This window comes from Galeopterus variegatus, unplaced genomic scaffold (assembly GCF_000696425.1).
Source record: "Galeopterus variegatus unplaced genomic scaffold, G_variegatus-3.0.2 Scaffold1461, whole genome shotgun sequence".
NCBI classification, from domain to species: Eukaryota; Metazoa; Chordata; class Mammalia; order Dermoptera; family Cynocephalidae; genus Galeopterus; species Galeopterus variegatus.
The window spans coordinates 5106-28727 of NW_007727572.1; the positions used below are offsets into that span (position 1 = coordinate 5106).

At 34.9% G+C, this 23622-nt stretch overlaps 1 protein-coding gene across 2 annotated transcripts; it reads left to right on the forward strand.

The window, feature by feature from the left end:
* The first annotated feature begins 851 nt into the window (after positions 1 to 851).
* Positions 852 to 22870, forward strand: PI4K2B (phosphatidylinositol 4-kinase type 2 beta). Of its 2 annotated transcripts, XM_008577205.1 has the most exons (10): positions 852 to 1000; positions 1778 to 1978; positions 2568 to 2699; positions 4350 to 4503; positions 5638 to 5705; positions 9634 to 9733; positions 14110 to 14243; positions 14815 to 14874; positions 20706 to 20884; positions 21968 to 22870. In XM_008577205.1, exons 1-9 carry the CDS (start codon positions 866 to 868, stop codon positions 20877 to 20879), a joined length of 1158 nt encoding a protein of 385 aa, XP_008575427.1. In that variant the 5' UTR covers positions 852 to 865; the 3' UTR covers positions 20880 to 20884; positions 21968 to 22870. The 2 variants fall into 2 exon arrangements, with proteins under 2 accessions (XP_008575427.1, XP_008575426.1); XM_008577204.1 differs by lacking the exon at positions 21968 to 22870 and having other exon boundaries at positions 20706 to 21218.
* Positions 22871 to 23622: the final 752 nt, after the last annotated feature.

The window sequence follows — 23622 nt, forward strand, 5'->3', positions numbered from 1 at the left end:
GCCTAGGCTTGAAAAGGAGAGGAGAGGACCTCAGACCGAACCTCAGGCATTCCAAAGTTAAGTAGGGGGTGTGTAGATATGGTGCTAGGGGCTGGTGATAGTTTTTCCTGATAGCTTCTCTTTTCTTAGTGAAATAGGAAGATGGATCATCTGCCAAAAGAGAGGATGGAGAGGGGGTGTTGGGAATTTGAGGAGAGGAATTGCTTTGTGTGCATTTTTATGGTCAAGTTCAGCTGTCCTGGAGTAGGCATAGAGTTGGCAGACAGATGGGTTTAACCAGGACTGGGATTTTTTCCAGGTAACCATGATGAAGGGAGGGAGGAAGAGTGATTGTATGATGATTGACCATAATTTAAAGTGGCTAAGGAGAGAAGTAAGGACACGAAGAGGGTGAAGACCAGTGATGATGTGGTAGATCAGTGCTTTGTAGTGGAAGAATTTTGGGGCTCAGGGTGTCAGAGGGATTGAACTGGTAAGATGGGAGGTACTTGAAATTGAAAGTATGCAGAGGTTGGAGTTATCGGTAATGACAGTATCCGAGATATGACTATAGAATTAGAGGTTGAAGTAGGATGGAGGACAGAATCACTGGAGGAGAGACGTTCAAAGAAATGAGAGGTATTCATGTGATTATTTCAACAATTAGTGAACTTTTTTTCCATGTGTCATTATTTGGAACTTAAAGAGAAGTGGGATTGTGGGGCGGGCAGAGGAGAATCAAAGCAGTCCATATAATACTTGATTATATTTTTCTGTACCTTAATGTCCTAATGCCAATCACTTAATCCACTATTACAGGTCTGTACTGTCAGCATTCTTACAGGTGGTCTTTCTTCTTAATGTAGTAACTGCTTGTTCTTCAGCGATGAATGCATTCTCGGATGACCCAGAATTTGCTGATATTATATTGAGAGCAGAGCATGCAATAGAATTTGGAGTTTTTCCAGAAAGAATCTCTCAAGGTTCAAGTGGAAGTTACTTTGTGAAGGATCCTAAGAGGGTGAGAATTTCAAAGACCTTCTATATATAGCAGAAATTTTGGAAAATAGTAATTCAAATGTGAATTCATTGTGAGAATTTCAAAGACCTTCTATATATAGCAGAAATTTTGGAAAATAGTAATTCAAATGTGAATTCATTGTGAGTTTCTGAGGATATGTTCCTGTAAATCTGATTGCACCCAGTTCTTATTGAACAGTTCTTATAGAACTGGGTTTTTTTGTCATTGGGTTTATTAGTTTATTTAACAAATACTTGAATGCCTGTGTATCAGGTACTGTTCTAAGTACTGGAGATGTAGCCCTAACAGACAAAGTCCCTGCCTTTTTAGGATGTACATTATAGACAATAAACAAACATAGAATTTGGATATATAAATAGATATTGAATCATAACACTGCTTGACCTAGAATGGTGGTTTTCAAACATTTAAAAATCAGTGGAACCCTTTCTTAACTCGGAAGTTCAGTAATGTAAAACAGGTAAAATCAGAGTCAATCTGGTTAAATGGCATGGGGTCTTGGAGACTTGCCCTCTCATTCCTAGGGTTTTTCAGAGCACAGTTTAAAAACTACTGGTCCAGAGGACTACTGATTTTAGATTGTTGAATGAGAATGAATGTAAAAATGTGATTGGAACTAAATCTCTTAATACTTGAGGGCTGTGCCCAAATCTGCAGTGGGAAGCAGTAGAAAATGATTTATCAGAATTCATTTTATGGATTGTTGTTTATATATATTAAAAGCCTAATAAGATTTCTACTTTTTTTTCTCCATAGAAAATTATTGGTGTGTTTAAACCCAAATCAGAAGAGCCTTACGGTCACCTGAATCCAAAGTGGACCAAATTTGTTCATAAGGTCTGCTGCCCTTGCTGCTTTGGCAGAGGCTGCCTGCTTCTGAATCAGGGATACCTTTCTGAAGCTGGTGCCTTCCTTGTGGATGAAAAGCTTCATCTGGGCATTGTACCTAAAACAAAGGTAAAGGAGAATTTGTTTCTAATCATGTACTTCTAATTTACAGCCTGCTTATCTGTGAATACCCTTTTTTGTTAATCCAAGAGTCATGAGTGACCAGTAAATTGACTAGTTTAGTATCCAGGGTATCCAAGGGAATGTCTCTTGTTCCTGCAATGTCTGATGATGTTAACAAAAAGAGGAGAAAGAACTAGCATTTTGAAAGCAGAAAAAGATCAGGGATCTAGAGATCCTGTCGAAAGAAGAAATGACTGATGTGTTTCAAAGACTAGTATTTTCTTTTTGGCCTTTATAAATATTTACTTGAGTCTTCTCAAAATGTTCATTCCTAAGTCTACCTTTCAATACCCTTCTTTCTGTCTTCCACTGGCAAATTTTTTGCTGCTTTTATACCTCTCTCAGAAAGAAATACACGCTATTTAATAGGGCTTTGCAAAATCGCCTGGCCTTATTACTATTTTAGATTCCCTGGGGCATTTATTATAGTGTTAAACTTTGCTAATTTCTGTCATTAAAGTGAGTTTCATAGTGTATATGAATAAAGATACTATAACACCAGTTGTAACCATTTTTCTGAACTATATGTTTCTAGGTGGTTTGTCTTGTCAGTGAGACATTTAACTACACTGCAATTGACCGTGCAAAATCAAGAGGCAAAAAGTATGCTTTAGAAAAAGTGCCAAAAGTAGGTAGAAAATTTCATCGGATAGGACTCCCTCCTAAGGTAAATGACTGATAAGCTTTACTTGGGGGGCAATTGGGCACATGTATCCTGAGCCCCACAAGTTAGGCATTTAACCCCTCAGTTTGGATATAATGGTAACAAAAACAGTTGTTCGTCTTCAAGGAGCTTATAGTAAACAAGCAATTTCAGTGCAAATATAAAGCTGTTATGATGATAACTTCAGGGAGCTCTGAGAGGATAGAAGGATGCCTAACCCAGTTTGGAGGGGTGGGGAATGTTTCCAAAAAGAAGTTACATTGATGCCTTTATAAAGTAATGGCCCAAAGCAGAGGTCTAGAAACAGATCTAGGTTCTAATTCCAGCCTCTCCACTAGTTACCTCTTAGACTTTGGGCAAGTTCCTTACACTCTAAGCCCTAGTTTCTGTAAAATGGGGATTATAAAAGCTACCTCTTAGGTTGTTGTGAGGATAAAATTAAGAAATGCCTGTCAAGTATTTGGTACATAGTAATGTTTCAGTAAATGGTAGTAGCTATGTTTACTTACTATATGTTAGATTTTGTTTTTTCTTAGCACTTTTAAAAAAACCTGAGGGATGGTTAGCTGATAGTTAAGCAAAGGTAGAGAAAGTTAATGGGAAATGCATTCTAGAAAAAGCTCTAGGTTTTATTTTTTTAAAATATATTTAGCCTATGATTTTATTGTTTTATTGTTGTTCTACATTTTTCTAGATAAAATAATTTGAGTAGAAAATCATAGTTAACCTAACTTCTAAAAAAAAGTTATACTTCAAGTAGACAGGAAGTTTGAAAGTTTTTACAAGGCCTGCTCGTCCTTGGATATGATGAGATAAATGTGACTAAAGGAAGATAGTATTTCCGTATTTATGTCTACTAGTACCTAATTATAAGTGCTTTAAAGAAAGCCTTTAGGAAATTGATAAAATTTCATGCCAACAACAAGAACATAAAGTGTTGGATAAAATATAGATTTTCTTTCAGTGATTTGTTTATTTGCATTTATGAGGCAGGTTAGGTTACCCTGTGTGTCATATGTTGTTTAGGGTTAGGTATAAATTGCTTAATGTTAACTAGTAATTTTAATAATAAAAATGCCTTTTAAAATGGACATATCTTTAAGGAAAGGACTTAAAAAAACACTGGAGGTTGTAGTTAATTGATTAATTCTTTAAATTATATGGCAGGATCTGTAATCTGCTTGGTCAAAGAATCCTATTTTTCAAATATAATTGTTTTCTGTATTTTATGTTGTAAAAGGAATCCTGAAATGTTTCTTCAGTAAGTTAAAATTGCCCTGTTATTGAATAAGCAGGATCAGTATAAAGTTTAGCCTCCCTAATTAAATTCATTTTAATGTATATCTTTGGAAAGTGGCATTCTCCAGGGCACATGTTTATTTTCTTTTTTAATTGTCCTAAAATAGCTACTGTACTTCTTGAAAGTCTAGGGTTGGGCATTTTTTATCTGCTATGTATTCTTCATGTGATTATGTAAAATTAGGGTATAAAAATAGTGTTCTTGATAAATGTGACTTATCTAAATTAGTGTTAACTCTTCTATTTTTCTTATTGTGTTTAGATAACATTTTGTGACAGTACTGCTGAAAAGTTTAAAAATTAATCCCTTTGTTCTTGTACTTCCTTCTCTAACTATGGTTCTTAAAATTATAGATTGGTTCCTTTCAGTTATTTGTTGAAGGTTACAAGGAAGCTGAATATTGGCTTAGGAAATTCGAAGCTGACCCTTTGCCTGAGAATATTAGGAAACAATTTCAGTCACAGTTTGAAAGATTAGTTATTTTGGATTACATCATCAGAAATACAGGTATTGAAGTTCTCTCATTTATTCACTAAAATCTTGTTAGCTTTTAAACTGTATTCTTGTTATCCAAATCAAAGCCATACAATTTCGATGCTGAAGTCTCAAGGCCACTTCCTCTAATTGCCTTAGAAAACAGAGATGTGGTACTGATTCTCCTGGGCAGAATTAATCCTGTAGTGGGGATTCTGACTTACTCCAGACTCCTGCTCAAGCAATAGGGTTCAGTTCCTAATCCCCTTGGGAGGAATTTCCTAGCAGCAGGACCAAGCCAGATATTAGAAATGTTATCTGCATAATATGAATAATTAAAACTTAATTGTGTAAATTATTTTAGGTGCTTATTTTGACACTGCATAACTGTTAGTCTCTAAATACATTAAACTTTAAATTTTTTCTGTGCTATAAGGGAGCAATGATGTAGATAATCCAACTGATTTCCAGTTGTGGTTCTCTGGACCGTGAGGGTCAGCATTACGTGGGAACCTTGCTAAACATGCGTCTTCTCAGACATCTCCCCAGATCTATTGAAGCAGGAACTCTGCAAGTGGGGCCCCCTGTCTGTTTTGGGGGGCCAGAATTACCCTGTTTTCTCCAGGTAATTCTGATGCACTCAAAAGTTTGACAACCTGTGGTTCAAAAATGTCTTCTCGTTTATATTAGTTTCTGAAAAAATATTATATAATTTTCTAGGTTTACCTTCTTAATTAATATGGTCTTAGGTTAATATTAATATTAATATACTGTCTAGAGTATTTCTTTACTGACATTAGGTAAGCCTACCTAAAAATTTGCCTAGCAGTAGGGATGCTTTTTCTTCCTGAGGTGAAGAGAAGTAATCCTAGGTTTCAGTAACTTTGATTTAATCATTGTACCTACCTCACAGGGTAGATAGGAGGATTAAATAAATTAACAAATTACAACAATGTCTGGTATGAAGAAAACATTCACTAAGTGTTAGCTAATGTTTATGGGTTTTTTAGTTTGTGTTATATTGAAATCTTTAATATGTAAACATGCTACTGATAACCAATGAAGGTCTCAAAAATAAGGAGGTGAATAGATTTTTTTCCACTGACAAGTTAAGCTATAATGTCCATAAAAATGAAATAACAGATTTTTTTGTTTATTTCTTGAAAGACAGGGGAAATGATAATTGGTTAATCAAATACGAAAAGCAGAAATCCGTAGAGGAAACTGACTGTAAGGTAAGGAAAATTAAAATTAAAAAAAATATATATATATATATGTGTGTGTATATATATATATATATATTCATTTTCTGTAAAAGATTCCTTGAAGTTATTCTTCACCATTTTCTCCTTCCTTTGTTTAGATTCTTGATTTTTAATCCCCTTTCTGTTTTTCTCATCCTTTTTCTTTCCATCACTTGTTTACATTACATTTCTTGTTTCTATTTTTTAACATTTCTGGGCAGCTTTATTTTTTATTTTGTATTAGAGAATGATATTAGCTCAGTACATTTTTAGAGCTTGAGAAATTTGTAGAACTACCAGATTTCTCTTGCTTTTATGTAATAAAGGCTTCTGATATTTTTTTTTGTCAACATGTTTATGTCGTGTTGTTATGTTTACATGTTTATGTGTGTTATGTTTACCAATTCAAGTCCTTCTGACTCTTTTGATTCAGTATTAGATAATACAATATTACCTAATAAAATGGAATGTGTTGCTTTACCTGTGAATCATCTCCATTGAACTTTAAAAAAAGTAATTTTATTGCTTAGAAGAAACTGGATTAACCTACGTAATAGATTGCATAGGCCCTTAACACTATCAGAAGCATAGATTTTAGGTTCATTGTTATGAACTTTTGAGTATCCAACTTCAAATTTTAGGTACTTACATAAGAGATTTTTAGAATAGTTTTACAAGTTTAACACAATCTATATATTTGAGAAAATTTTCAGTGATTAAAAAAAATAATTTCTCCACTGCTTATAATCTCTGTGTTTTCAAGTTATCACTTAAAGCTGTTGTATCACTTTAAAAAGTTTATACTTTAGGTGTTTATCAAGTAAATTTAAAAATACATATTCATAGCACTTAGCAATAAAAAAGGACAAATGATATACACAGACATGGATGAATCTTTTTAAAAAAAATTTATTATTATTATTTTACATTCTAAGATGTGGAGCAGTTAAGGGGGAGGGAGAGACAGAAGAGGGAAGGGGGAGAGGGTGGGAGAAGAAGGGGGAGTAGTGGTCGTGGCATCCCCCTCATTCTGGCAGGGGAGCCCAGGAGGGATTCTGGCAGCGGCTCAGTCATGGCTGGGCTGGATGTGGACTTTGAGGGTGCATTGTTGAGTCCCTCAGCCCAGCACTGCCCCAGCCTGGGAGCCTGGGGCGATTCCCACAGCAGCGGGTGGTCCTCACTGGGTTGGATGCAGACATATTGGAGGGTTGGGTAGCTGAGGCTTTCAGCCCTCCCTCCCATCCTAGCTTGGGAGCCTGGGGGCTTCCGGTCCTTCTAGGTTTTATAGGTGTTCTTTGGTGATATTAGACCTTCACTGGTTAATATCAGAACTTTGTCTCTGATCTGTGGGTGTTTTGTGTTTTCTTTCAGTTCTGTGTTGGATTATTAACTGCCCCCACTACTTAAATTCTGCACTGGAACTTATTTGTTTTCCTTTGCTTACTTCTAAAATGGGGGAACTTCCTGTGGGGACCAGCACTTGAACCCTGTGGTTGAGCTAAATTGCTGCTTTGCTGCTGATTATCTGGGGAAGGCTTTTTGTGCAGCTCAGGTTTTAATTATAGACTTCTTAAATACCTCCAGGTCTTGTGGAATCTGATATACCTGGGTTGTGTGGAAACTCTTGTCTGGGCCTGAGTCTTTTCAGCAAACTGCACCCCCTGCAGTTCTGTCTTCCTGACCAGTCTCCACTGAGTGGTTCTACGCTGGTTGGGGGGCAGGTCGTCTGTCCATGCTGTGCCCCAAAGTTCCCCCAGTGGGCCAGTCTCCCACACTGCCTGTACTCCAAACACTTCCCAGGGGACAGGCCATGCACTGGTCCCTTGTGACGACTCACCAGCCTCTTGAGTGGCTCCTTTTTTCAGATGTCTGTGGCCCTTTGCTCCTATGTGGGTCAATGGGAACCCTGTTAGTGGTCTTGCTGGCCTGCGGGCCACCAAGGCTCTCTTCTCCCCTGCAGCCTCCAAGCATGTTCATATGAAGGGCACAGCTGTGGCTTTTGCAAGCTCTTGCTCCATGTACTCACCAGGGCCAGCCTTGAAGTGGTCAGGGCTTGAAATGGTTGGTGCAATCCTTTCTTTCTCTCATCGTGGGTTCTCCTGCCTTCATGTACTCCATAGGTCTCTCCTTCTCTTCCCTTGAGCTCTATTGGCCTCAGCTTTGCATTCGTTGGTTTTTAATAGTTGTAAATTGTTTGATTGTGGAAGCGGGTGACACTGGGTACTGTCTGTTCTGCCATTTTGATCAGAAAGTCCTCATGGATGAATGTTAAAACCACGCTGAGTGAAAGGAAGGATACATAAAGGGAACATACTGTGTGATTCCATTTATGTAAAAATAGAAAACGCGAATTAGTCTCTAGTGACAGACCTGACACTGGGTAATTTATAAAGAAAAAAGTTTTATTTGGCTTACCATTCTGGGACAGCTGCACCTGATAAGAGCCTCTGGCTGCTTCTACTCATGATGGAAAATGGAAGGGCAGCCAATAGGTACAAGGAGATCACATGGCAAGAGGAAGCAAGAGAGAGGGAGGAGGTGCCAGGGTACTTTAAACAACCAGGAACTAATAGAGCAAGAACTCACTCACTAGCCCCCCCCCCACCAGCAGGGAGGGTATTAATCCATTCATGAGGGATCTACCCCCATAACCCAAACTGCTCCCAACATTGCCAAGTTGGGGATCAGATTTTGACATGAGCTTTGGGGGAACACATGCAAATTCTGTCATCCGGGGTTGGTGTGGAGGGAGGCATGGACTACACAGGTGCATGAGGAAACTTTTTGAGTGAAGGTTTCACATCTGTCAAGGCTCATCAAATTGTACGCTTTAATATAAGGGTACTTGAAAAAGCTTGTGGAAAAAATGGAATTAAAAGATAATATGAATTTTCCATGAACTTTTTGAAGACCCCTCTTTTATGAAGTTTGTTGTGTGTAAATTATACCTCAGTAAAATTGTAAATAGAAAAGAATGAAAGAAATAAAAATGGCAGTCATAGCAGAAATGGGTTTAAAATACACATGTAAATATACATATTTATAACAGCTCCCACATTTATTTTTTTGGCATATCTTGAGCAATTACATTTTACTAAAAATGTCGTTCTTTTGCTCTTAGTATTTTGTGCATTTTCATTGAGGTGAGATATTGATATAAACTAAAAGAAACCAACCTGGCATATATGGCATGAGCCTTCACTGTAGTACTTTTAATTTAAAATTGCCTTTTTCACTTTTTATTTTATCTTGGCTAGTTAGTAACGGCAGCCATCTATCTTTAAATAGCAAATAACTCTTTAACCTGAAAACCTTCTTGTTCTGAAGTCTTCATTTCTGCTACAGAAGAATATGCAAGTTAGGAATGACCTACATTCTGTAGTCAAGAATATTTTGAGGTTTCTTCTGTTGGATCTTATTATATTTAGTTAGGGTCTTTGGGTGAGTTTTGTTTAGAAACACCTTCTATTTGACCTAATTATTGCTATGAGACTCTAAGAAAGACAAGATCTTACTAAGGTAATTTTGCTAGTTTATCTTAAAAAAAAAATCAGTAATATTTTGCAAATATCATACATTTAAGCAATGCATCTAGCAATGAATTGTCTTGAACATCACTTCTTAAAGTCTTAATATTTTCAAGTCCTCTCCTCCAAAGAGGAAAAAAAATGAAACCAATATTGAGGAATTGTATAATATTACATATTTTAAAATAGTGATTATAAAATTCTTATTGGTTTTTAAGATAATCTTTTCCCTTCATAGGTGGATTTGTATTCTTTCTGGCAACTTATTTTTAATTTTTATAGGCTTTTTAGAGAGAATATGTCCTTAAACCTCAATAATTATTGCAAGCAATTTTCCTTCAGAAATATTTATATAGGTTCTTTTATCAGCAGATCATTTTTCTCCTCTTTAGGAATCAGAAAGGATCGATGATAAAGAATCGCTTATTAAAATAGCTGCAATTGATAATGGTCTAGCATTTCCTTTTAAACATCCTGATGAATGGAGAGCATGTGAGTATTTAGAACCTTCTATAGATTCTATAATTACCTCTTTTCCAGAATGGGAAGGGAGCAAAATTTACAGATATTAAAATAGCAGAGGAAAAACTGGGTGAAGTATAAACATTCATTAGGGCTCAGTTTTAGGCACTAGGGATCCAAGGCTGTGTACTATGTGGGTCTTATTGGGTATTGTTTGCTTATTTTTGGATGATTGGGTTTGATTTTTAGGATTGTGTTAGCCTTGGAAAATGAGTTTGGTAGTTTTCTAATTTTTAAAACATATATAACATGGAATTATCTATTTTAATATTTTGTTAGAACTGTATTTTAATGTTTTGGGTTGTATTTACTTATAAAACAATTTAGGCTGGTCCCCGACCCCATTTTTTGTGAATAGTGCTTTAATTATCATCCCAGTCTCTTCTTTGGTTAATGATCAGATATTTCTACATCTTCCTGAGCCAGTTTAGACATTTTTATTTTGCTTAATTGTCCATGTTATCTTGATTTTTAGATCTAGGAGTATAATGTGTTATTAGAATTCTCTTACAATTAAAAAAAAAAAACCTGTATATATTAAGTATTTAGGGTGTGAGATGAAATGATGTTTGAAATTTGCCTTAAAATACTTGTGGGGGTGGGACTTGGGAGAAAAGATGAAGCAAATTTGGCAAAAATTTGGTACTAATTGAATTAGGTCATTGGGAATATGGGAGTTCATTATACTAGTTTCTTGATTTTTGTATATGTTATTATGTAATAAATTTTAAAAGTAATCTCTGTATCTATGATTATGCCTCTTTTAAATTCCTACTGTTTATTAGTGGGCCTCTTTTCATCATTAGCCTCACCAAAGATTCACCTGTTGTTAAGCATTGGCTATTTATTTATTTGTTTATTTATTTATGCTTTTTTCAGATAATTGGCTTATTTCATTGATCAGACTTTGCTTTTATTTTTCATTGATTTATGTTTTCTATCATTTTCTTCTATTATGTTAATCCTATAACATTTTCCTATAGATGCACATTAAGCTACATATTTTCGTCCGGGTATTATTTTGGCTAAAACCACAAACTGTATAAGTGCTGCTCTATTGTTTTGCTTTACATATTCATACTTTCTGGTTTTCTTTTCAACAAGAATAATTTAGAAGTATTTTGTTTGATTTTTAAATTTCTAGGTGAGCTGATGTTTTTTAATTATTGTTCATTGTTGCTATTTTTTTTTAAACTATGCAATATTGTTATCTTCTAATATTTATTCTATTGTGATCTATTAATATGGCCTGTGTAAATTCTGTTTTTTGGCGATTTGTTAGTAATTTTGGGGGGATGCTTTTTTTTTTTTCTCTTTACTGTTTTATTAACTTTATAAATCTTTTTAAAAAACTGACATATAATAGTTGTACATACTTATGGGGTACAGAATAATATTTATATCCATTTATACACTGTGATCAAATCAGGCTAATTAGCATATCCATCACCACAAACATTTGTCATTTCATTGTGATGAGAACATTTGAACTCCTCTAGCCATTCGAAAATATTGTTAGTAATTTCTTTATGATTTTATGTATGGCCAATTTGGAGGACTGTATTTGAAAAGAATGTTTGAGTGCAGTGTTCTGTATCTGTCTACTAATTAACACTTGTTAGTTGTTACATGTCATATCCTTGACTTATTTTTTGGTCAATTGATCTGCTAATTTTTGAAAGGAAATTAAAGATCACTGTGATTGTGATTTTGTCAGTTTCTTCTTGCATTTCTATGCATCTTTTGCTTTGTATTTCACATACTTAAAGGTCAAGTGGTTTATCTTCCTGATGGCCTGTTCTTTTTTCAGTGTGGAATATATCTCACTTTATTCCTCTCAATGTTTTTTTTGCTTTTCTTAATCTGTTGTAACATTGCTATACTTCCTTTCTTTTCGTTAGCATTTACCTGGTATTATTCAATACTTTTATTTTTCCCTCCATTGTTTTGTTTTTGGTATATGACTTATAAAATAAACAACACTTAGCTAGATTTTTTAAAAGCCAATCTGAGTCTTTTAAGAGGTGTATTTAACTCTAGTTTTAAGTTTCAATAAACTACTGGTATGTTGGAACATTTCTTGCCATCTTATTTTTTTCTGTTTACCATGAATTCCAATTTGTTCCTTTTTGCCTTTCCTATCTTTTGTTGAACTGATTTGAGATGTCTTGGTTATACTTTACTTTTCCCCCTTATGGTTTGGAACCTGTATGCAAATTGCACTTTAAAAGAGTTAAGTTTAAGGTACCCGCAATACATCTGGGAAATTTTACCAAACACACAGACAGGGATTAAGGATCTGGAGCTTGAAGGAGAAATTGATATTGAGGATTGTTTGAACTGTCATCTTGATAGTGGAAGCCCTGGTGGCCTTTGCTGTCACCTGGGGATATCATGGAGAACAAATACTGTCACCTAGTACCAGGCACATGAGTACTCAATAAGTGTTTCATGAATGCTTAACAAATGGAGAACAAGGACTAAGTATAGAATCTGAGAGAACACTGATGTTGAAAGGGGAGGAAAAGCTAGCAGAAGGTAGGAGGAGTGGCAGGAGTGGCTTAAAACACAGTAAGTAAACTTTGAGAGAGTGGTATCTCCAAAGCCACAGAAGAGAGAATTTCATAAAAGAGATGATAGAAAACAGTGCTGCTTGCCACACAGAGATTAAGTAGCATGAGGACTGCAAATGGGCTGCTGGGGAGACCCTTACGAGATGACTGGTGGTCTCAGGGGAGGGAGTTTGGATAGTGATAGTAGAAGTTGAGGGAGAAGGATCAGAAGTAGAGAGAGGCAAAGAATAAGGGCTTTTCTTTTATGAAATTGTTCAGAAAAGGTAGAAAGGACATAGCTGCAAAGAGATGTAGGCCAGAGGAGAGGCTTTCTTTAGAACTGGCAGTGTACTTCCTCCAGTGTGCAAAGAGATAGATAAAAGAGAAGTGAGAAGGAGCGACTCCGAAGACAGATTTCTTCTTTAGGGCTTTCTAAGCAGCAGGATCCACCAGAGCTGGGGATTCTCATTGGATGCACCCACCACAGTGGCTCTGTGCGTGATCATATTGTCATAACCTTATACTTTCCTGCAGGAATCTTTTTTTTCTTTCTCTCTCTTTTTTTAATCGAATCATAATTGATTATACATATTTTAGGGCTTCAAAGTTGATGTATGTTGATCAAATCAATATTATTAGCATATATATTATTATTATTATTTTTTTTTAAAGATGACCGGTAAGGTCATCTTTAAAAAAAAGATCTTAACCCTTGACTTGGTGTTGTCAGCACCACGCTCACCCAGTGAGCTAACCAGCCATCCCTATATGGGATACGAACCTGTGGCCTTGGTATTATCAGCACCGCACTCTCCCGAGTGAGCCACAGGCCAGCCCAGCATATATATTATTACAAATCATACTTATTCTTTATGCCCTTTATCCAATCTCTCCCCATCCCCTTTCTCTCCCCCCTCCCACCTCTGATAACCCTAGATTTCTTCTCTCCTTCTGAAAGAGTAACAGTTACTCTGTTGATTTGTTGCATAGATGATCTGTCCAGTGCTGAGAGGTGTGTTCAGGTCCTCCACTGTTATCGGAGAGCAGATGCTTCTTCTATCACTCTGGAGTGGGCTTTGTGGAGAGAGACATCCTCATCTTTTCTTTGGTCTCCACTGGTGACTCTCCTTGTGTCAATGCACTCGAGTGGCTGGTGGGCCATCTCCTGCAGAAATCTGAATGTACACCTTCTCTAGAAGATTCCATGAGTATACAAATCATTCTAGTCCTGACTGTGTAGATTTAATGGTGTTCTTGGGGGAGAACTAGAGTTATCCCAGAATCCTGGATCTTTTATTTTTTATAGCCACTCATCTGTTCACTTCCTAATGATTTAAAATTTTAGAACATTTTTGTACAAGTGAGTGGTCAGTTTCTGATTTGTAGCTGTGAAGGGCAGAAAGGTCCCAGCCATGGTATCCAGTCTGGGGGCTGTGGACCAATTATAGTTATCCATCAATTTCTAAACTCAGGAACCAGGTAGAGTCAGATATATTTTTTGAGATAGGTCTATTTGAGACAGAGTTATAATCCATCCTTTTACTCTTTACTGTCTAAAACTTGGAAATGTAACTAGTTCAGATAAAATCTTACTATGATTTACCATCTGAATTGGCTATCCAAAGACAGAATCTAAATAATCTGAGTTGCAAAGGATAGTTCTCCTCTGATAAGTTCTTTCTCCTGTACTTTTCCTGAGAGAACCTAGGAGTTGTGGGAAAGAACCAGGATAAATGTGAGTCTAAATAAATCATTTCCTCTCACTGACTAGAAAAATATACTTTTTTCTATTAGATCCATTTCACTGGGCTTGGCTTCCTCAAGCAAAAGTTCCTTTTTCTGATGAAATAAGAAACTTGATTCTACCATATATTTCTGACATGAACTTTGTGCAAGATTTATGTGAAGATCTTTATGAACTTTTTAAGGTAAATAAATATTTAGTTTTGGTTATTGCAGAAAAAAATAAATCTTAAAACAGAAGACATTTTTGTAATAGAGCTGATTTGCAATTTACTACTTTATATCGCTGCTTACAGTAGAACCTGACAGAACAGAAAAGATTTAACAATTTTATTTTACAGGAACATAAATTTGTAAAGTTACAGTTACTATGAGTATTCTTTGAGTGAGACTACATTAAAATTTGAGAATTGTTTTCTCCAAAAGTTGACTTTTTACAAAACTACTCTATAAATTACAATACATGTTTGGTGACCTGCTATGATTTACTTCTTTTTAAAAGCCTAAACTCATTGGCTGGAAAGTTATTTTAAATCCTTTCTGGAACAAGTTAGTATAAATAAGTACAACTGTTCTTGTCATTCTGGGATACAAAAATACATCAGGTAAAAATACTCCTTTTGTGTTAATTTATCATTTAGGAAAGCTTTCTAATAGCCTTATTTTGCAATGTTGAAGTTCATTTGTCTTCAACTATTTGTTTCAAAGATCTTGATTTTTGGAATTATAATAATGTTTTTTTCCCTTCTGTGATAGACTGATAGAAGATTTAATAAAGCCACTTTTGAAAGTCAGATGTCTGTCATGAGGGGTCAGGTAGGTTACCTTTTTATGATCTTGTTCATTAAGAAAAAAAATTTCTTTGAAACAGTAGTCAACTTTTTTCTACACTGTGACCCGGAGGTGGAATTCTTAATACTGCCTGTTGTGCTGAACCAAAATAGCGCAGGTGATTAGAAATGAAGTTGATTTTAATAGTATCTTTTCTCTGTTGTCTTATAAACTGGTTGACCTTGTTATATATTGTGTGTTTAGCCAGTTGTTTCTCCCTGCTTTGAGTTTTTTGTCCCCATTTTGATAGTTGTTTTCCTGAGCATTAGTACCTTTTTCCTCTGCAAATCTACTTGCTTGGACATTTCAATACCAAGTTCAGTTGCCAGTAGATTATTTTCCTTTCAAAATATGTTTGGCCTTTGCGAGAACAGCCAGTCACCAAGGTTAAGCAGTGTTTGGGGTGGTAAGGAACTAATTGTAACTCAGTCCTCTCCGCTCTTGTTCTCCTCATCTGCTTTAATTAGAGATATGAGATATTAGTCCTGCTGGTGTGAACCTGCAGGCTGGGCTGGCTCACAGATGAGTCTGCTTCTTCCACACCATCAATGTATTTAGATTCCAAAAGGAAGACTTGAAATGAAAATAAATTACGCTATAAACATTGTCTTTTAGTGACAATGTACTCTTTCTAAAATATACATTTAGTTTACGGTAGCTGTGTGCTGCCATGCCTGTGGCAAAGAAGAAAGAAGAGGAGTCAGGTTTTTGCACTGATTCTTCTGTTATATAACTTTAACAAGTAGATGTAATTAAATCAGATAATCATTCATTCAGTCACCAAATATTTATTGACAGAACTAGTGTCAGAAACTGTTCTTGTTACTGGAGATAAAGCAATGAGCAAAATCAAGTTCCTTCTCTCATGGAATAATATACCCTAGCCATGTACATGATTGTGTAGTTCTCTGATTTTAGCTGGTTTTTTTTTTTTTTCTTTTTTTAAAATCTGGTCTAAAAAATCAGGTATTATTCTGTATCCTGTAGTAAATCAGCACTTATGAACCAGAGGCTTAAAAAACAAAAACAAATAACAGTAACCTGTATTCCAAACAGCAGAATGATCATTTCAGCCAGTTCATTATTTGAGTCAAAATACTTATGTCTTCCCTCATAAATATCCCTTAGATCCCTCTTCCCTCCATTTTTGCTTATTAATTTGATGATTTGTACTTTGTATAACCAAGCCTTTTGCCCTAGTTTGTAGGAAGCATTTAGTTTTACCCACATAATCAGTGACATGCTCTAATTCTTCACGTATACATGTAGCTGGAACTGGTATGAAGGTATTTCTTTTAATATTTGGCACTGGTAATGTTTATGAAAGTTAAATTGCTCTGCCGAGGTGGCCAGGGGTCAGTGAAAAGGAACAGATTATTAGCTAATACATCTCTGTGCGCCATCACATTTATGCAGTGCTTTACTGGAGTGAAGGCTAAAAATAGCAGTAGGTCATAATCAGGTTAAAAAAAAATCATTTTATGTTCCACCTGTGCCTATTTGGAACATTCAACCCCAGAATATATTTACTTATGGGAAATGCGAAATATATTTTCCACATGCTCTAAAAAATGGCAGAAATAAATAGTCAATAAAACTGTTCTATAAAAACACAGTGAACTTGTATTCAACAGTTTATAAATCAGAAGCTTATTTGCAGATTAAATAATTGATTTTAAAAATAATGAAACTAACCCTTTAATTTTTTCCCAGTTTTGTTTTTTATTATTTATTGAAACATTATTGATTATACATATTTGTGAGGTACATAGTCGAATATCAATACCTATGTACAATATGTGATTATCAAATCAAGATAATTTGTATATTCAGCATTACAAAATGTAGTCATTCTTTGTGACCCTTTACTAATTTCTCACTAACTTCCCCTCCTTCTCCGCCTTTCCCCAAATCTCTAGTAACCACAGTTCTGTTCTTTCCTTTTGAAACTTCAGCATATTATTATGATTGTTTTCTTTTCTTTCTTTTTTATTTGTTTTTTTTTTTTTTAGCTTCCACTCATGAGTGAGGACATGCAGTATTTCTCTTTCTGTGCCTGGCTTATTTCACTTAACATAAATTTTCTCCAAGCTCATCTATGTTGCTGCAAGTGGCAGAATTCCATTCTTTCTTTATGGCTGAATATTATTCTATTGTGTATATATATACCACATTTTCCTTAACCAGTCATTTGTCAATGAAAATTTAGGTTGGTTCCATCTCTTGGCTATTGTAAGTAAAGCTACAATAAACATGGGAGTGCAAGTATCCCTTCGACATGATGATTTCCATTCCTTTGGGTATATATCCAGAAGTGGGATTGCTGGATCATATGGTAGATCTATCTATAATTGTTTGAGAAACCTGCATACTGTTTTTTGTAATGGCTGTACTAATTTACAGATTCCCCTTTCTCTGCATCCTTGCCAGCATTTGTTAGTCTCTTTTTGATAATAGCCAGTCTAACTGGAATGAGATATCATCTCAATGTAGTTTTGGTTTGCACTTCCCTGATGCTTAGTGATGTTGAGCATTTTTCATGTGTCTGTGGGCCAGCTGTATGTCTTTCTTTGAGAAGTGTCTATTCAGCTCCTTTGCCCATTTTTTAATTGGATTATTTGGGGTTTTTTGCTGTTAAGTTGTTTGAGTTCCTTGTATATTCTTGATATTAATCCCTTGTCAGATGCATAGTTTGCAAGTATTTTCTCCCATTCTGTATGTTGTGTTTTTAGTTTGATGATTGTTTTCTTTGCTGTGTAGAAGCTTTTTTGTTTCATATAATCCCATTTGTTTATTTTTTCTTTTGTTGCTTGTGCTTTTGAGGACTTATTCGTAAAGTCTTAGCCTAGTCCTACATGCTGAAGTGTTTCCCCTATTTTCCTCCAGGAGTTTTATAGTTTCAGGTTTTATATTTAAATCTTCAATCCATTTTGAGTTGATTTTGGTACGTGGCAAGAAGTACAGGCCTAGTTTCATTCTTCTACACATGGATGTCTAGTTTTCCCAGCACCATTTATTGAAGAGGTTGTCTTTTCCCCAATATATGTTCTTGATGCCTTTGTCAAAGATCAGTTGGCTGTAAGTAGGTGGGTTGATTTCTGGGTTCTCTATTGTGTTCCATTGGTCCATGTGTCTCTTTTTATGCCAGTACCATGCTGCCTTGGTTACTATAGTTTTGTAGTATAATTTAAAGTCAGATAGTGTAATGCCTCAGGCTTTTTTTTTTTTTTTTTTTTTTTTTTTTTTTGCTCAGGATTATTTTGGCTATTTGAAGTCTCTTGTTGTTTCATATCAATGTTAGGATTGTTTTTTCTATTCCTGTGAAGAATGTCATTGGTATTTTGATGGTGATTGCATGGAATCTATAGATCACTTTGTGTAGTATGGATATTTTCACAATGTTAATTCTTCCTATCCATGGGCATGGAATGTCTTTCCATTGTTTTGTGTCCTTTTTAATTTCTTTCAGCAGTGATTTGTAGTTCTCATAGAGATCTTTCACCTCCTTGGTTAAATTTATTACTAGGGGTTTTATTTTTTTCATGACTATTATAAATGGGCTAGCTTTCTTGATTTCTTTTTCTGCTAGTTCATTGTTGGAATATAAAAATGTTACTGACTTTTGCATGTTAATTTTGTATCCTTCATCTTTACTGAAACTGTTTATCAACTCTAAGAATTTTTTGGTTGATTTTTTAGGTTTTTCTATATATAGGATCATGTCATCACAAACAGGAACTCTTTGACATCATCTTTTCCAATTTGGATGCCTTTTATTTCTTTCTCTTGCCTGATTGCTTTGGCTAATATTTCCAGTACTGTGTTAAATAGGAATGGTGAGAGGGGGCATCCTTGTCTTGTTCCTGTTCTTAAATGAAAAGCTTTTAGTTTTTCCCATTCAGGATGATGTTGGCTATGAGTTTGTTGTATATGGCTTTTATTGTGTTGAGTTTTTTCCTTCTATACCCAATTTGCTGAGAGTCTTTATCATGAAGGGATGTTGAATTTTGTCAAATGCTTTGGAACTAACACTTTAGTGCCTACTGAGTACTTTACCCTTTACTGGATATTTTTGTGTTTGTTATTGTTTATTCTTACAATAACTCTACATAGTTATCTGCATTATATGTGGAAGAAAGTTGGCTCAAAGGGATTAAGTAACATGTTGCGTCTGTGAAATATGGCATTCTGTCATAGCCTGGCAAATCTGTACCATTTAGGCATTGTCTCTGCAGGAGCCCTTATTATCTTGTCATGGATTTATTGACAATTTAGGTGGTGTCCTTACCTCTTCTCCCATCCCTCTTCTACATTAAGATGAGAGCAATCTCTCTAAAAACAAATATGATCAGCTCCTTTGTGATTTGGAACTCCCGTGATTTGTCCATGTGTACTGGCTTGAGTCAACAAGATCCTTCATGTTCTGGCTCTAACCAGGCACCTGCTTGATCTCTTGCCATTGCCACTTTCCCTGAGCTTAGTGACTCTGAACTGCTCGTCCTCCCATTTACCAGTGGTGCCCTTATGCACTGTGCTGTCTCTCAAGGCATGCCTTTTCCCTCTTCTTCATCTGGAGAAGAATAATATTATCTGTAACTATTGTTGCTAGTAAAGATTTTTTTTTTTTGGTGGCTGGCCAGTAAGTGGACCTGGCTAATAAAGATTTATTACCCTGATGTGTTAAATATTCCAAATCTTCTATGATCTAAACCATCTGGTTTATACTATTCAAAATATTATCAAATTTACTTATTAGTATGACTTTGTATTGAAACTTTTATGCTTATCAGTATTAACTAGTCTTTACAAAAACCAGTGAAATATATAGCATGTGCATATTAGATATTTTCAGATACTTGAAGGAGACATCTGAATTTCTAAATTACATAATAAAGGGAATTTTTCCTGATATGCATGGAAAAAAATGTATTATTGAAATTTTTAATTTTATCTGAATAAAGAGTAAAATAGGCTGTAAGCTATGCATTGAATTTCATAACCTTATTTGTATACTCAAGTAGAAATTTCTTCTTTGACCATGGAATACAATATATTTTACTTTTCCTATTTTTATTTCCCTATTTAAGAGAATCTCTTAAATAAAACTTTATTTTAAATGGCTGCCTTCCCAAATTCTCGAACCCACTCGCCTTGCTTCATGCTTTTACTTAGCACTTTCACCTTCTAATACAGGTACTTCAAAAAATTGGTGGAAAAATAGAATTAAGAGGTAATATGAATTGTTTCATGAACTTTTTGAAGTACCCTCATATGTGGTATAATTTACTTAGTTGTGTCAATTGGCTTCTCTTCCTGCTAAAATGTAAGCTCCATGAAGGCTGGAATTTTGTTTGTTTTTTTTAGCTGTTATATCCCCAGCTCTTAGAACAGAGCCTAGTACATACTAGGCATGCAGTATATTTATTTATTGAATGAGTGGATAAGGCAACTATTTAGTTAAAGCCAGACTATTTAGATCAGTATTTGTTTAGGTTCTATGTCAGATGGAACATGTATAACCCTTCACTTTATTCAGTTTTCATCCCGTGGCTCCTGGACAGGAGTGCATTGCAGAATACCTTAAAGTTACTAATTGGCAAAAGTTACATCATTTTAATTTTGTACATTTGTGTGTGGGGGGGTATAGGTATAAACTTACATACATCCATATAATACATATTTATAGCAGTTACTCCTCATCACAAACTCTGTTGAGCATAAGTGGAAGAAATAAGAATTGTAGTGAATAAATGATTAAAATAATATCTGTGAAGTGAAGCTTTTTTTGTTGGTGAAAATTTCTCTTCTTTCTACAGATCCTAAATCTTACTCAGGCATTAAAAGATGGGAAGAGTCCTGTCCAGCTAGTACAAATGCCTTGTGTGATTGTGGAACGCAGTCAAGGTGGGGGTCAGGGTCGGATTGTCCACCTAAGCAACTCCTTTACTCAGACTGTCCATTGCAGGAAGCCGTTTTTTTCCTCCTGGTAGCAGATGTAAGTGTAAGAGAAATAAATTGTTTGGCATTATTGTGTTCTTAAAACATTACAGTGATGTAAATCTGCTGTTAAGAGCTGCAGTTGCCAAAACCTCAAATAGTTTGTCTTTAAAAGGTTATACTTTGAATGTAATCAAAAGTTTACAGTCCTTTGTCCAAATATTAAATTTCTATTTCAGGGAAGAGGTGATATATTTCCTATATTGTATTTTTGTAGAAAATTTGTATGTTATGCTATTTTGAGTTTAAAAGGTAATTTCACAGTTTACACATGCTGTAATGACTGTACTTATTCTACAATTTGAAGTAAAAAGATATTTGTTGACTTTGAATACAATACCTTTTTATATACTTTTTAGACATTGAAAAGAATGTTCATGTTAACTCTTCTTACATTACAAAAGGCCTTTGAGAGTGCCAAGGTCTAAAACTGCTCTTATGAACTTTAATAGAATAGTTAATAGAAAAACAGGTAAAAATAAGATAATGTTGCCTTAATTTTAAAAGCTGCTGTTTTAGAACTTGAGATAAGTGCCCCCAAAATGGCCATTATTAGGGACCAGAAAATTATATCTTGGTTAAGTAACAGGTGACCATTTTCTTTAGAATATTTTTGGTGAATTATTTTGTTGTAGTGAGGGAAAAAAATCTAAAGACATCTCCCCTTAAAAAAAAAAATGCAAACACTTACTGAGACTTGAGGGGAATAACAGGAAATTAAAGTAGATCACCAATATTTTGAAATTCCAAAATAACCTTAGAAATTCTCTTTGTTTCTTGCATGAGATCAAGTACTTGATCAGTTAATACTTCAAAGTACTGATCTTGTTCAATTTAGTACTAAACTTCAATTAGTATTAAACTTCATTGAAAAGTAAACCATACCCCAAAGTGTATATTAGATTGCACTTTGGGGTTCTAGGTCATAAGTTCTTAAAAATAATAGTAGTACTTGAAATTATAGATGTTATGATTAGCATGACACAAATAACCATAGAATCGTTTATATTTGATTTTGGAATTTATTTATTTTGTACTTTGTTTTGAATATCAGTATGTCTGACATTCTTGGAATTTGTAGCACTGTTAACTCATCACGTGATTTAAACTGCAATGAGCCTGATATGAAGATGTGATTCCAGAGAAGCAGAAGCCTTGTTCTCTTCTTCATGCTCAAAACCAATAACATCACCACTCAGACTAAACCGGGTATTTAGTGGTCTTGGCCTTTTGTTTTTTAAGCACTTACTGTCCTGTAATTTTTTTTTTTAATGAAGTATTTTTGTGTAGAAAGTATTTCTTGAAGGTTAAATTAGGATGTAAGACAGATGTGCGGTTCTCTCCTCCTTTCCATCTTTCTCTTGGTCTTTGTGATGAGTGAGAACACTGCTGCCCTAATGGGGTTTGTTGGAAACACGTGTTCTCCTACCTCTCTGACCCTCCATTAGCTTGATTTTGAGATAATGGAAAATTGACTGGAAATTCAAAACTCAAACTCCCGTCTTTAGGGGATTACCAGTAATTAAAATGTGCCTTTTGAAGATGTGTTCTAAAACAAAGGAAATAAGTTGCTGTGATGTGGGTACTGCTGTCATAAACCAGTTTTTTTCAGTATTTTGAGAAATGCCATATTAATTTTATAATGGAAAACAGATTGCTACTGTTTTATATCCTAAAATTAAATAGTATGGAGATATTTTTAAATGGTCCGACCATGCCAGAAAAGTAAAGTTGATATATGTAAGATATAATTACAAGTCAGAGTACATTGGTTATATTTTGTAGTTTCATGAATCTAATTCTTATTTAAATATTGTTTTTTTTAATGAGTATATTTATAGTATTAGACATGGTAGACTAAATGTAATAAAAATCACTGTCTTAAGGTTATATTTCTTCTGTATGTATGTACATTGAATATTTAGAATGCTTGTGAACACATTTACATTTATAAATGATGCCAAACTACCATTTTCTTACATTATATGTTAGTGGTATAGTTTAATTCTCTATAATTCCAAAAGACATACTTAGCTGGAATCTTTATAATTGGAGACATTTTAATTATATTTGATTATATGCTGCCTTATCACCCACAATATTTGTCCGCAGTTGAAGACTATTTGTGGAAACATAGTATTTGCAAACTTGAAAATAATTTGATTCAAAAAATTTTTTTTAAATTTAAAGTTCTGTACTAAATGGAATTAAAACCATATTTAAAACGATGGCGACATGTTCCTTGATCAGATTACATCTTAAATTCTTTTACAGATATGTGAAGAGACAAGCAGTGTTTTAGGTTTTATAGTTTTATAGTTTGCTTAGGCAAGGGGACAGAGATGTGGCAGAGATTCTTAGTACTGTTGTACATTCTCAGGCCTCTCTTGCAGTTTGTTTGGGAGGCCGTGTGATTGGGTTCTGGCCAATGAAATGTGGGGACAAGTGATATATTCAGCTTCCTGGCTGGCAGTAAATCTCACTGCCATGACTGACCACTCTCTTGTCTTTCCATTTGGCTAGAAACAGAATTTTCAAAATGGAAGCTGCCGGGGTACATGGGTCACAGCTGGAGGAGGCTACGAGGAGAGCCTCCCGACTGCCTTGGACTATGACATGAGCAAAAAGGAGCTGCTTGTGTTTAGTCACCAAAATTTGTTTTTTGGGTCTTTTTAAAAAAAAGTTTGTCTAGCTATTTTATTTTTTATTTTTACTTATTTATTTACTTTTGTGGTG